The following is a 14,655-nucleotide window of genomic DNA, read 5'->3' on the forward strand; positions in this document are numbered from 1 at the left end:
GGGCTTCTGGCCTCAGATGACTGAATGGGTGCCCTCCAGTCACGTAAGAGTGATGATGAGGCCACCGAAAGGTAGCAATTCAGCTGGAGGGCCTGAGTCTGAGTCTTAGCTTGGACCCTACCAGCTGCATAACCTTTGACACATGACCTGCCTTCCCTGGGCTTGTCTCCTCATCTATAAAATGAAGAGGGAATAACACCTGCCACGGCAGATTGGCATCACCGTTGCCAGGTAACAGTTGACAAAGCCAGGATTCAGCCTCATGTAATCCCCAGAGCTGGGCTCCCCACCATGTACCCACCACAGAATTTATTCTAGGGCCTTAGGAATCGTATCACAGACCAGGTGTAGAGGCTCACGCCTGTAATCCCAGTACTTTGGGAGGCTGAAGCGGGAGGGTGGCTTGAGCCCAGGAGTTCGAGACCAGCCTGGGCAACACAGAGAGACCCCCATCTCTACCAAAAAATTAGGCAGGCTTGGTGGCACACACCTCTGGTCCTAGCCATTTAGGAGGCTAAAGCAGGAGGATCTCTTGAGCCCAGGTCGAGGCTGCAATAAGCTATGACCTCACCATTGCACTCTAGCCTGGGTGACAGAGCAAGATACCATCTCAAAGAAAGAAACATGAAAAAAAGAATTGTCACATCTTACAGCAGGATCGGCAGCCCCTGGCCTTCCCCGTGTGACAGGAGCTGAGCCAGCCTGCTCCTCTGAGCAGGCCAGTCACGGACCCTCCCAACGCCACCCTGTGTCTCTGTGAGCGCTCCCCTAGTTTGACACATTGAAGAAGTCAGATATATCAACACTAAAAAACAGCCTTTTGAGGCAGAAGTTGCCTCAAGTTGTGCCTTTGGGCCTTAAAATTCCCTTGAGCAAATCACAGTCTGTCTGGTAGAGCTTCTGTGACCTGAATTCACCATCTGGAGATATTGGGCTGAGTTCCCATCTCACGGGTCTGGGCCCCACCAGCCAGACAAGGGCTACGGTGGGATGAGGTGGAGGCGGGGAATGGGCACATAGCCTGAGATGGGAGACCCCCACTGCAGTGAAAGGGATGCTGTGACTCAGATCCCACGCCCCAAGGGCCTTCCCGAGCACCAGCGGTCCCTGGCATGTGGTTGGAAGCCAGGGCCTTGGACTCCTGGAGTTGGGGCTTCAAATCCCTTCAGTGGCCCTCGGGCAAATCGCTTAGCCCCTGTGAACTTTAGCTTCCTTCGCCATTAGATGGAGATGGTGATAGAGGTCACCTCCAAGGGAATGCGCAGATGACAGGTGGCCACCTCTGCCCAAGGAAGTCAGGGATGCTTCCTGGAGGAGGTGTTGGCCCTGGAGGATGGACAGGGGTTTCCTGGGCCTCTGCTTTGCCATCACTGGATCCACTCTTGGGTGACTCTGTCCGGGACACACTCCAGCAGCACCAGGCTTATATCCTGCTATCTCCAAGCCCAGCAAAAGAGGGCTCCCCTTTCCAGGCAAGCCAGCAAAACTCCAGGAGTCATGCTGATGGGCCCGGCCATGTCTCAAGTTCAGCTCGGGGGACCCAGGTAGGAATCCCCCTCGAGGAAAGCAGATGGAGAGACTGAGGACAGGGACCAGGTTTGAGTGACAGCCACGCCTGAAGCCAGGTAGCACCACCCTTCAGGTTTACTTATCCTGTGAGTAACTGACATAGAGAGGCTCCCAAAATGCTGAAGGAACGAGGGACCCCAGGGGCATGTGAGAGCCAGGCCAGGGACCCTTCCTCCCTTCCTTTCTGTAGGAGGAGCGCCTCTGCCTCTCCCTAGGGGAAAGCCACCAGTTGAATCAGCAGGTGCACCCATCTTGCTGACCACAAAGGTGGGCTAAGGTGTGGAGGAGAATCAGGCTCCAAAATCTGAAATCAGGGAGGGGGTGCTGGCTGTCGCCCGTCGCTGCCCATAGCACAGGTGGTGGCTGGGCCGCCTCAGACTCTGCCATTAGGACTTTGAGATTGACCAGTAGAACCTGGTTGTCTGGCTGGAGAACTCTGGCTAGAACAGGGAGAGATGTTGGCTCAAATCCAAGTGAATCCAGCAAGCTCTTAGAAGGCACCTGCTGTGTTCCAGGCCCCGAGGCAGACAGAGAGGTGGTCCAGCCAGACCCTCTGCCGTAAGAGACACCCAGAAGCCACTGGGGATGCTGCTAGGCATTCAGGCCCAAAAAGGATGAGCTCAGTGCCATGAGAAGAAAGATTGGGAAGAGGTCTGTCCTGTCCTAAGGGAGAGCTCCCAGAGGGGTATTGATGTGTGAGCCAGGGGTTGAAAAAGGAGCAATAGAGCCTAACATTCACAAAGTGTACAATTTGTGCCAGGCACTGTTTAGGGCACTTTACATAGGTTAACTCATGACTGTGCCCATTTAACAGATGAGGAAACTGAGGCATAGGGAAGGTAGGTAACATACACAGCTACTAGTGTTGCACATGGAAGCGCCTGAGTCCGTGCCCTTGACCTCCATGTCTTGCCGCCCCAGGCCGCTGCAGCTGGTGAGGTGGGCGGGGCCTTGGCCAAGTCACATGCCTCCCCTGAAAGCTGTGGACCAGAGAATGTATGCACGTGTCCACTGCAGCAGGGGGCTCGCCTGTCTTGCCCTCTGCTACCCGCCCAGCGCCTGCGCAGCACCTGGTACGGGAAATGGAGCCCGGTCAGGTGGCTCTGCGAAAGGCTCCCCATGGTGGGCACAGCTGCCGGCAGCTCTGGTCATGTCAGCACCACTCCTGTCCCCACATGGCCTGCCTCCCTTCAGTCATGTTACTTCCTTTGTTTGCCAGGCCAAGATTGTCCACGTCTCCCTGGACGGCCTGTGCGTCTCCCCACCAGAGGGCTTTCTCATCCGGAAGGGGCCAGGAAACTGCCACTTTGATTTTGCTCAAGAAATCCTCTTCGTGGACTACCTACGGGCTCGGCTGCTGCCCCAGCCGGCCAGGAGGTGAGGGGAAAGTGGGCGCCACGCACAGCCCCTCCCGGCCCCTGGGCCCGCTTGCTTTGCAAGTTGCTCTGATGTACATACTGAAAGGGTTTTGAAACGGTGATCAAACGCATGGCTTTTCAACTTAGTCATTTTCTAAAGCTCAGCCAAGCCTCACCGGAAGCCTGTAGAATGGACTTGCCTTGTCTGGGGACATTTGGGTTTTTCACAGTCTGGAATGCTGAAGATTTTAAATGCTTCGTTGCGTTTCCTGCTGGGAAAAGAGGCTACAGCCTGCCTCCGTTCCAGAAATGCCTGCTGGCCAGGTCGGGGAAGGGCCTTCCTTCTCCCGTTTCTGTGTTCCTGATTTAGAAAGATTCAAGGAGAAAAATAGAGCTTAATATTTCATGGATTCACTGGGATTTCTTGGCCCCAGTCTCAGCCGCATTAAGTTCATAACGATTTGTAAATGCCACGTTAAGTTTACTCATTTAAACCCCCTGATGTCCAAACGCCAGAGGCCAAGCTCTAGAAACAAAATGAGTTTCCCTGCACTGTTTTGGGATTGGCTGGCTGGGCTGGTCACTGGGAAGTCACTTAATTGTAACATTGCCCTTGAAATGAAAGAGAACCAGGCTCAGGCTGGAGGGCACTGACAGTGGACCAGGGAGAGAGGCCCCGTGGGGAGGACTGTGGAGGAGAGAATCCTTCCCAAGGGCTGGCTGCGTGAACACTTTGATGTGTCCTTTGGGAAATCTTTCCAGCCACCCTTTGACCTAGCCAGTATGATGCCCATTTTACAGATGTGGGAACTGAGGCCCTGGCTGGTGGAGCCAGGTGCTGAAGATCATGAAGCCAAAGCCGTCAGGGCTCTGCCCGCCTTCCAGCCTCCTCTCGCTTCTCTCTCCCCATCCTGCCCCAGACTCCAGCCCTCTGGCTGCTTTCTGGGGCAAACACCAGCAGCCCAGTGTCTTCCCACCTCGGGCCTTTGCTCTGCTGCTCCTCTGCGTGGAAGACTCAACTCTGACACTTCCCAAGGCTGCCTCCTCCTGGAGGCCTTCCCAGAGCACTCCCTGAGGCAGCCTGCCCCACCCAGGCCCTCTGCCCTGTCACCCTGTCCTGGCTCTCAGCACAGCGTGGACCCTCCTTGTGTTTAAAGACATAGAGGGGGTTGGTTAAGAAAGGGGGCAGTGGTACCAGACAACCTCGAGTCCCATCCTGGTTCTGCCACTACCAGCTGCATGGCCTTGAGCAAGTGACCTCACTTCTCTGTGTTCCGGTTTCCTCATCCACATCCCAAGCATCTAAAAATACCCACCTCCTAGGGTTGTATTGAGGAATCAAAGAGTCCATTTCGGGAAAGCCCTGAGCCCTGTGCCTCCCTGGCACAGCATCCTGCCGGCATTGGCAATGACTGTCATCTAGAGCGGGAACTCCACGCGAGCTGGGGCCTCATCTGTCTTTTCCCTGCTGCGTCCTAGGGAACACTAAACTGCCACGTTTCTTCAAAGCCTGTTATTTCTGGTGATTCTGGGCCATCGTGAGCTTCTTCATGGTGCTGTTTTATGCTTTTTCAGGCTGGACATGAAGAGCCTGGAGTGTGCGAGCATGGACTACGAGGCGCCACTGATGCCCTGTGGCTGTATCCTTCTCCTCCCGCCCCACCAGCACATTCTGGGCCCCGAGGCAGTGCCTGGGCCGCAACTGCCCAGTCGGGGTTTCAGGCGGCCACATTTGAGGCAGCTGGAACTCCATGCAGGGAAACCAAGGCAGAGGATGGGAGACCTCCTGCATCCTCAGGGCCACTGGGAGCTGCTGGGACTGGGGCAGCCAGGCTAGTTCCAGATCCCACTCCTGGCAGCTGAGGCTGGAGGGGCAGCCTCAGGACTCCAGCTGGGAGGGGCTAGAGAAGCTGACACTGACCCCAGCGGCTAGACTGGGGAGGGGAGTGTCCTGGAACCAGCCAGGGAGGAGGTGAAGATAGAAATAGCTTGGCAATCCAGGCACAATGGCTCACACCTGTAATCCCAAAGCTTTAGGAGACCAAGGAGGTTGGATTGCTTGAGGCCAGGAGTTTGAGACTAGCCTGGGCAACATAGTAAAACCCCATATCTTAAAAAAATAAAATAAAATAAATTAGCTGGTGGCACATGCCCATAGTCCAAGCTACTTGGAGGCTGAGGTGGGAGGAACCCTTGAGCCCAGGAGTTCGAGGCTACAGTGAGCTCTGATTGCACTGGTGTACTTTAGCCCAGGCAGCAGAGCCCAGCACTCTGGTACTACTATCATCCCCATTTCACAGCTAGGAAAACTGAGGCACAGAGAGGCTCAGTAATTTGCCCACGGCTACACAGGTGAGAAGGGGTAGGACCTGGGGGAGGTGAACCCAGGCAGCCTGGCTCTAAGGCCCGCTCTCTAGCCGGCCAGTTCTGGAAGCACTGTCTCCAGCTATGCCATCATCTGGGAGCCACCCGGCCCCTTTTCAGGCCTCCCACCCGGCCTGCTCCTGGGAATGCGGGGAGTGAGCAGGGCACTGGGCTGAACTGGGAAAGGGCCTGATGCCCAGCTCTGCACGTGGGACTTCAGCAGCAATGGTGGTCTCCCTGCGCCGGACCATGGTTCCTGGTGCTGTGAGGTTTATGTGTCCCCTTCTTAGCCTCCTGTCTACTTGAAAGGGACGGAGGAGGGAGCAGGTACTCTGTTCTTATCATTTCACAATCAGAGAAACTGGAGCGTTTCGTTCAATACCATACAATGAGTTTGTAACACAGATGTTTCCCCATCCCGCCTGCTCCCTGGAGAGCACCCTCTCCTCCCGTCCTGTCTCCTGGGGCCTAGAGGAAGGCTTTGCATTCCTAATGCATGCACATGTGCTCACATGCATGCATACACACGCACACACACGCACACTCACATGCACTTTAAGAAAATGTGATGCCACCTATATTTTGATAGGCTCTAGTCTCAATAAGAGAAAAATGTTTTTCTCTCATTCATCAATATAAACCCAAAATAATTTCTCTTAGTTTGCCATTGTTTTACTATATTCTGGAAAAAAAAAAAAAAATTCAGCCTTCTTTTCCTTAATAAAGTGTCCCAGTCATTTTCCAGTTTCAGCTTCTCACCAGCTGGGGCGACCCGTATTACATCGGCCTCACTGGCCTGGAGCTGTATGACGAGCGGGGAGAAAAAATCCCCTTGTCGGAAAACAGTATCCTTTCTAGGACAGGAGCGGGCTCCACCCAGATTGAAGGGAGCATGGGGGGGTCGAAAACAGGGCAGAAGCCTCGCGTGCAGAGGGAAATGGCCCTCTAGGAACCAGAGCCCAGGGGGCTTTGCTTATAGTCAGATGCTGACCCTTAGGGATGTGCAGCAGAGAGCAGCCCCCAGCCCTGCCTGCTAAGACATCAGGAGCAGGAAATCCACAAGCCAAAGAGACCTGTGGTCCAATGAATTGAGAGAGGCTGCCAACTATAGCCTCCTCTTCTCGGAGAACCACAGATGTTTTGGAGTTCCAAAGGCTCTGACAAGGTCTGCAGGGAGAAGCCTATTGCACTGTGTTCAACTCAGTGTGTCCTGAATTTCTTAAGCTTGGAACCCTCTGCCCATGGTATGCCCACACCAGAATTTGCAAACTGTTAGCCCAGTGCATTTTAAAATGAGTTGCTAATATTTTTAGAAATCAGGAGGTCTCACATGAAAACCCTGATCTCCATTTTTCCCTTGAGAAATTGGCAACATAGGCCCTTGATTATGCATGGTGACAATAGCTGGACCTGGTTACCTGTTGCCATTTCTCCCCAAGCATATCCTTCTGGTCTACCTTAGCCCCCACTCCTCCCCTTGTTATCTACCAGGCCCTGAAACATGCTGCTAATATTTACTGAGGGCTCACTCTGTGCTACCTCATCTGCCCTCACAAGAATCTTGTGAGGTGATTGCTGCTGTTATCCCCATTTTACAGATGAGGAGCCTGAGACACAGAGAGGTTGAGTAACTTGCCTAATGTCACACAGCCAGTGAGTCTGTGTCCAGATACTGGCTCTTGGCCAAGCACTAAGCTATCCTGCCTCTTTTATGTAACCTGCCTGGCCCCCTCGGATCTTGAATCTGTGATCGCTGGCCCACCACAGTTAGGGAAATACCAGGGCAGGTCGAACCCTAAAGCCTGCCTTGCATCTGTTTGGGGTCCCTGGCTTCCAGTCGGATCCCTTTCTGCCTTCCCCGGGTGCCACCACCCTCCTCAGCTGGGATGAATCATTGTTGATTTTTTAAAATCATTATTAGTGACTTCTCGAAGCTATAAAGTTTCATTGATTTTACCAAAGGGCTCTCATCTGGTGCACTCTGAGATCCTCACATCCATTCTGGGAGCTGGAGGTTTTTATAGCCATTTTACAGATGGGAACACAGGTCCAGGGTTGACATGTGACTTGCCCAAGCTCTCATAGGTCATAATGGCAGAGGCAGAGCTAGAAGCTGGGTTCTGCAGATCATATTAGCTGGGTCCAGCTGCCCCGGGTCCTTCCACACTGGCCAGGAAGAGAGGCTCGGCATGATCCTTACATGCCAGGGCAGAATCCAGCCACCACCCCATTCCCTTCCAAAAGAAAACCTCCGCAGAGCTTGCCCTCCACCCTCCCAAGCAGCAGCAGCGTTTTACGTCCCCAGCTCCAGCCGCTCCCTGCAAGGCCTCTTTTTCAGCCTTCTAGGTGGTTTCCTTCTCTCTCTACTTGAAACTGTCCACCTCTCCACACACACCTGCTCCCCTTGGGCCTGGCACTCCCCATTTCCCCAGCACATGTCCAGTTCAGCTGTCACTGCTGCGGCTGCCCAGAGCATCAGCCCTGCCAGCCCCAGAGTCCCTCGAGCCACGCTGTCAGCCTGAGGGCAGCTGGCAGCCCCCGAACACACAGATTTGGGTTATGGCAACTTAGACGCCTCCTCAGATATTGCGGCCTTCCCTGACAGCGTGAACTCCCTGGAGGGCGTAGGTGGGGACGTCCGCACCCCGGACAAGCTCATCGACCAAGTGAACGACACCAGTGATGGCCGGCACATGTGGCTGGCTCCCATCCTGCCGGGCCTGGTGGGTTCCCAGCAGCGGCCACCGTAACTCCTGGCCCTCAGGCGGCCAGGGGGACTTTCTTTCCCTGGTCTCAGTGACGCATCTTTCTTCCAGGTCAAGTTAATCTCAAGCCAAGATGCTTGGGAGCTGTCAGAAAGGTTTAGGTCTTTGCTACCTTGCCTGATGGGGCCAGCTCTTCCAGGCCAGCAATTCTGTCTCTTTTATAAGGGGACACCAGGGGTGAAAGGGGCCCCATGGGAATCTGAAGCCAGGAACCCCAGCACAGCTGCCTGAGGGCTTGGTCTTCCTTGGTCCCTGCAGGCAGCCCTCTCTGGTTCTCTGCTCTGCCTGGCTTTGCAGCCGCTGTGCCCTCTTCCTCCCCACCCAGCTCTCTGCACGCTCACAGTTTCTGCCTCTTCCTACATCACCGGGTAGATGACCCCAACACGGCCGCCCTGCCCTCCTTCTGGCCCCAAATTGGCCTGGTCAGCTTTTCCGGCCAACTGACTCAGTTTCCCAGATCTCAAACCTTGCACTGAGTCCTGCTTAGCTTTTAGCTCTGAGGCCTCATGGTGAGCTGATGTGGTTGGTTGTGGTGGAGAGGAAGGGGAGAAGCCACAGGGCATGGACGGGGTGGTCAGCCCCCCTCCAGCCTCTCAGCCCGGGGCCAGATGCCTGGTAGGGATGCACAGCGGGTTCTTGACAGCCATATGACCAGGGATGTGTCCCTTGTCCATGCCATGGGACTGAATGGGGGATCGGGGGCACCTTTTTCTCTCAAAACGCAGGAAGGTACAGCGTCAGCAATTCTATGATGGAAGTTTTCCAAAGGCCACCCTAAAATTAGACCCCCCCTATTGAGCGTCCATCAGCTTCCCCTGCCCCATTGGAGAGGGGGCAACACAGCTCTGTCCTCCCTGAGAGCCGGGCCACCCACTGGCGGCCAGTGTGTATTTTCCATTGTCTAGCACTGGAAGGCCCTTTGGGGTGAGGCAACTTCAGCTGTTGCTCTCGAGGCTGGACTCCAACATCTGTATCTGCTTGAGCCTCACAGGCAACTGACTTTGAGGACCCTCGCCCTGACCTTTATTTGTTTCCATGGTCCAGCCAGGAGGCTGGCCCTCCCCGAGCAGCCCCACTCCCTCTTGGGACATTCTGAGGATGGTCACAGGCTGGGGACCGGGGCCCGGGGCGGGACTGAGCCTGCAGCCTGTAGCCAGTGTGGAATGCTTATTTCTTGATTCTATCTTGCAAGGGAGGGTCCCCCCGCTAATATCTGAGAGCCTTGGTTGGGGGTGGGGAGAGGGAGGGCTGTTCGAGGCTGCCCCGTCCCACTTTCCCCACTGGATTCTGCCCCGATCTAGACAGCCCTCCTTACTCCCCCAGCAGAGGTTCACAGACACGCACTGGACATTGCCCAGCAGCACCTTGGCATTGCTTCTCAGCGATGGTTTGGGGAAAGGACAGACAGGGTCAGAAGCTGATCACCATGGCTGGTGCTCAACCCGAGCTGGAGACTGTCCCTTTAGCTCACGGGGCTCTACACTATTTCTGGGCCTGACCTGAGGGGACATAGGGGATGGCCAAGGATGTTCCCAATTATCCACTGGCATTTAAATGAGGGCCCCGCCAGGCCCAAGCACACAGGCCCTCCAAGAGCCAGCTCAGCGGTTTGTTGCAAACGCAGCCACACGTGACCTGACTCAAGATGGGCTTCGAGGAGATGAAAGGGGGCGGAACTCCAGGCTGGCCCACGTGGCAGGCGCTGCCTTGGGCACCACTGCTCACCCCCAGCCCACGCCTGGCGCCCCCAGCCCAGCCAAGTGCCTCTGTTTCCAAACATGCCTGTTTTAATTAGTTCTGCTCTCTGACAGGTGAACCGGGTTTATGTGATTTTCGATCTGCCTACCACCGTGTCAATGATCAAACTGTGGAATTATGCGAAAACACCCCATCGAGGGGTGAAGGAGTTTGGCGTAAGTACTTATTAGCTGAGTTTTTTGAGATAATTATGTTCGTTGGTAATTAGGCCGCCGGCAATTATCATTTGTCGCAGTTTGATTTACTTCTCTCTGTTGCAACCCTCAACACAAATGCCTGGTCCTCAGATGCAGGCAAATTTACCACCCAACCATGAATTCAGAACCTCCTGGCAGTGATTTCAGTGTCACCCTGAACAAATAGAAAGTGGATTCTCTTTCATCTTTTTCTCTAGAATCCCACTGGTTTGGGGCAGTGACCCTGGGATGGGGAGAACAGGGACCCTGGAGACCAGAGACCTGAGTTTCCTTCCAGCTCTGCTGCTTGTGCTAATGGTATTAAAGCTCCTCAGGCCTCAATTTCCTCATCTGCAATGTGGGCTGATGGCTCCTGTCTTTCCCAACGGCTGTGAAGATCTGAAATCACAAGGCAGGCACAGCACATAGCAGGCACTTGTTCCTGGCAGCCCCGTCTTCCCAAGGAGAAAGGCTCAGAGCAGTAATGCGCTTTGCCCAAGGTCAACGTGGGAGGGAGGAGGGGCGCCCATGAGCTCCGCCTCATGTCCCTGCAGCTCCTGGTGGATGACCTGCTCGTGTACAACGGGATCCTGGCCATGGTGAGCCACCTGGTGGGGGGCATCCTGCCCACGTGTGAGCCCACTGTGCCCTACCACACCATCCTCTTCACCGAGGACAGGGACATCCGCCACCAGGAAAAACATACCACTATCAGGTATGGCCCCAGCCGGCCCCATGGCCTCCCCACCAGCCCTAACGAGGATGGATGGCTGGGACACACGGCCAGGAGCCTGATCGAATCTTGTGTTTCCTTCCTCCCCGCAGTAATCAGGCCGAGGATCAGGATGTCCAGATGATGAATGAAAACCAAATCATGACCAACGCGAAACGGAAGCAGAGCGTTGTTGACCCAGGTCAGTGGCGTCTCTCTGCCCAGAGCATCACGCCTTGGGAGCTCGGTCTGAGTACAGAAGGAACTGGTGGCCTTGCACCCCCGCCCGCACCCCTGCCTGCCCCTAGACCCCTCTCCTCTGCCCAGGAGCCTGCCCAAAGGCCTGGGGAGGGACCAAAAGGGTCGGAACCAGGGGAGCAACATGCTTCCGGCTTCTTGCAGGCACCTGTAACAAGTGGAGCTTCCTGAATCCAAGTGTCATGGGCACAGAGTGGGGAAGCAGTCAGGGGCAGAGCACCATGTTAAAGGGGTTTGCACTGGGCCGTGGGAAGCCAGTAGAGATGCCCAAGGCGAGGGCTTCCTGGAAGACGTGATGTTTGAGCTGGATCCTAAAGGATGTGAGGAGTGTGCCAGGCAGCCTGGGCAAACACTGAGAGGGGTGTTATGGCAAAGCCTGCTCCAGGCAGAGGGAAGGGGCCAGCATGCCAGGCACCCCAAGAGCAGGGACTTTTCCAAGGGCCTTGAATGGCAATAATCCAGGCTGCTGGATTTCACTGGGGAGTGTGGGGGGACCCCTTCAGGGTTTGAGACTTAGTAACTCCAGTCCCTCTGTGCCCTGCCATGACAGCCTTACGTCCCAAAACCTGCATCAGCGAGAAGGAGATGAGACGACGGCGCTGCTGATGGGTGAAGAAGGGAGAGCTGGTTCTCCCACTGCACTGGGCTCTGTCACCAGCCCCACTTAGCACCCGTGTCCCTCACCCTCAGTCCCAGGAGCTGGAAGCGAACCACAGTGTTGAGGGGAGCCCGCTGGGGAGAGGGGACTCGGGAGGACAGCCCTGGATCCTGCTGGAGTGACAGATGGCTGTGGCTGCAGGGCACGGCAATCCCCTGTAGTTCCAGATTGGCTGCAGGGAGCCCGGGACACCTGCTTTCATGCCTCTGCTGTGAGACCCAGCAAAGCAGGGCCCATGACCACTTGGGCCTGGGCTGACCCTGACTCGGAGCAGGACAATGACAGGGTGGGGAGGCCTCCCAATCCAGCCTCAGAGGGCCCAGAGAATGGCTGAGCAGGACAGTGGGAGACAAGACCCCATCCCACAACTCTAGCAGGCAGGGCCGCCCAGGGAGACTCTGCCTTCAGAAACCTGAGCTTCAGCGGCCAACACCCCCATTCTCCTGCACATCCCTGTCTCATTTTGGGACTGGTGGAGCTGGCTGAGAGGTTGGGGTCGTTTCCTGGTTACATGGGTCCACAAGACCCTCTCTCATCCCAGTATAGGGGCCTCTCTCCTCTCATTGGGCCTGATAAGGGACTGGCCAAGGCTGTGCATCCTGCAGAGGGAAGGAAGTCAGCTGGGCCACCCGCCATCCACCCTGGCAAGAGCTGGGCCTGCTCTGGCAGGCCAGGGCATCCTCTCTGTGCTGCTGCCAGGCCAGGAAGGGTGGGCGGGCGGCCAGCAGGCTGGCAGCTCCAGACCCCAGAGGGCCAGAAGAACCCACCGCAATGCCCTCTGGGTGCAGGTGTTGGGGGATGCCGAGGACACTCTCCCCATCTCCTGCCACCCTTGAGCAGGCCCTCCCTGCACTCTCTGCCACATGACCCTCCTGGTCTGATGGAGGCTGTGCTCACTGACGCGGCTGCTTTCTGTCTATGCCCCTGTGCCCTTGGAGGCAGGCAGTGAGGTGCTCCTTTCCCGGGCCCCCACCCCGTCTCCCTCTTCAGCCACTTCCCAGCGAGTTGGAAATGTGCCTTGCACCCCCAGCCGAGTGAAGCCCAGAACGCATCTATTTCCATCAATGTAACAAGCTCGGATCAGGGACCTAATTGGTTTCCCAGTGGTGGGTAATTTCTCATTCCAAATATTAATCCGTTGTTTTTCTGGCGCCCAGCCCAGCCCGCCGCAGTACTGTACTCGAGGTACGTTCCTATGCAACCGAGAGCCCCGGCAAATACTTCATGAGCTTAGCAGCCTGGGCTCGAGCAGCTATGCAAATGCGCTTTTCATCTGGCGTGCGGGGCTGATGGGAAGATAAGAATTGTTTCTCCCGGAGAAAGATCCATCATTTCTCCAGCTTCCAAGCCCCCGGCACCTCTGCTCAGCTCCCAGATGTGACGAGCACCTCCCGCCGGGGGAGTCAGGGGCTGATCAATCCAGCTATTGTACCCAAACCGGTGCCACCGCATTAAAGGGAGCCCCGGCTGCTCCTTCCCCACTGAGATGTGGGCACAGGTCGGATTTGTCAGGGAGATGGCACTAACACGACTCAAGCTCAGTCCCAGAACCTCAGCTGATGTTTATAATAATCGTATGTACTGTGCAATTTAGGAGGGGAAAAAAGGCTGTACAGGCGTTAACTCTAAAATAAATTTCTATTTTTTTCCTCTTGCAAAATTAATAAAAGATGTTATTGAGAATATAATCCGAGTCACCGGATTTGGGGTCAGACAGGGAGTCCGTGCTGCCTCCAGGAGCTGAGTGACACAGAGAAGGCCTCACCGAGCTGCAGATGGGGTCGTGATCGCACCCTGACTGCGCAATGAGATTGTCATGCCATAGCAACAGGCAATAGTAGCCCATCCATACAGACTGGTTATTACATGCTGTAACTTCTTTAATCCACATAACACAACCCTTTGCGGTGGGCACTGTTGTTATCCTCACTTTACAGATAAGGGAGCTGAGACACAGAGAGGTGGTGCGACTTTCCTGGGACACACAGCTTTGGAAGCTATTAGCCAATGCACAAATCCTCAGAGGGCCCCTGGAGAGTTGAGGTGGGGGTGACAACCCTTGGGTCTTTGGCCCCGGGGTTTCCCTTCACCATGTGTGGATCCTGGAATGGCGGCCCCCAGACCCCCAATTCCTGGGCCTCCTCCCTGCCACCACCCCCCACGCCCCTGCTGCCTCCAGGGATGAATGTTGGCAGCTTGTGGCTTCTGGATAAAGCAGCCCTCGACTGGAAAGAGGGCTCAGCTGAGGAGGGTCACACTGCGGTTCAGGCACTAGCAATAGCATTGGCAGCAGGTAGGAGAGTCCTTTAGAAGCCCCATTTTTCTTCGCTGTGTGGGTCGGAGGAGAGAGCCCCCTCTGTCCAGCCAGGAGAGGCCCAGCCCCAAGCATAGAGGGTAAACAGCAGGGGCTCTGGCCGGCCTGCTCCATGCCCCCGTTCCCTCTGATTTCCTACAAAGACAGAGGCCTGGCTGTGCCCAGCCACCCTGGTGTTGGAGAACAGTCGCCCTCCCTCCTCTTGGCGGAGGGATCTCTGGGCCAGCCCTGGAGACCCTCAAGGGCAGCCCAGATCTTCCAGCATTCCCTCTGCGAGAGTGGGAGGCCGGCAGGGGTGTCCCAGCCTCTCAGCTCTGTTGAGCTCTCCAGGCCCCAGCCAGAGCCCTGGGCTGGAGTCCCGTTATTCAGGAGCCAGGCAAGTGATGTCAGGGAGTGATGTCAACACTGGCCTGCAAGGACCGTGGTCAACACAGCGGCACAGGCCCTCCGAAGGGGTCAGCCACACCTCAGATCTAAGAAAAGCCAGACAGCCAGGCATTTCGTTTATCTTTAATGTGAAATCTAACTTTTAAATGTTGGCTCCACTTCAACAAACAGGCAAACACACACTGAGTGAGCCAACTATTAAATAAAACCTGTCCACAGGCAGGCCCCGGTCGGTTCACCAATCCTGCTTGCTCAGCCTGCCTCCCTTTCTCCCCACCTCCAACCTGCGGTTCAAGGAGTGTCCCAGACTGGAATCTCCTCTCCAGGGAGGAAAAA

General features: G+C 55.7%; 1 protein-coding gene across 9 annotated transcripts in view; it reads left to right on the top strand.

Annotated features, from left to right (window-relative positions):
• KATNIP (katanin interacting protein) overlaps window positions 1-13,303 on the top strand; it is a 233,399-nt gene extending 220,096 nt beyond the window's left edge. For all 9 annotated transcript variants that reach the window (XM_015125838.3, XM_015125837.3, XM_077985648.1 and 6 more), the window contains 8 exons: window positions 2,789-2,946; window positions 4,503-4,567; window positions 6,026-6,136; window positions 7,875-8,014; window positions 9,868-9,969; window positions 10,545-10,705; window positions 10,816-10,904; window positions 11,511-13,303. In XM_015125838.3, the coding sequence (XP_014981324.3) occupies window positions 2,789-2,946; window positions 4,503-4,567; window positions 6,026-6,136; window positions 7,875-8,014; window positions 9,868-9,969; window positions 10,545-10,705; window positions 10,816-10,904; window positions 11,511-11,566 (882 nt within the window). In that variant the 3' untranslated portion in view covers window positions 11,567-13,303. The remainder of the gene's footprint in view (window positions 1-2,788; window positions 2,947-4,502; window positions 4,568-6,025; window positions 6,137-7,874; window positions 8,015-9,867; window positions 9,970-10,544; window positions 10,706-10,815; window positions 10,905-11,510) is intronic.
• Window positions 13,304-14,655: the final 1,352 nt, after the last annotated feature.

The sequence above is a fragment of the Macaca mulatta genome, chromosome 20, assembly GCF_049350105.2.
Source record: "Macaca mulatta isolate MMU2019108-1 chromosome 20, T2T-MMU8v2.0, whole genome shotgun sequence".
Taxonomy (NCBI): Eukaryota; Metazoa; Chordata; class Mammalia; order Primates; family Cercopithecidae; genus Macaca; species Macaca mulatta.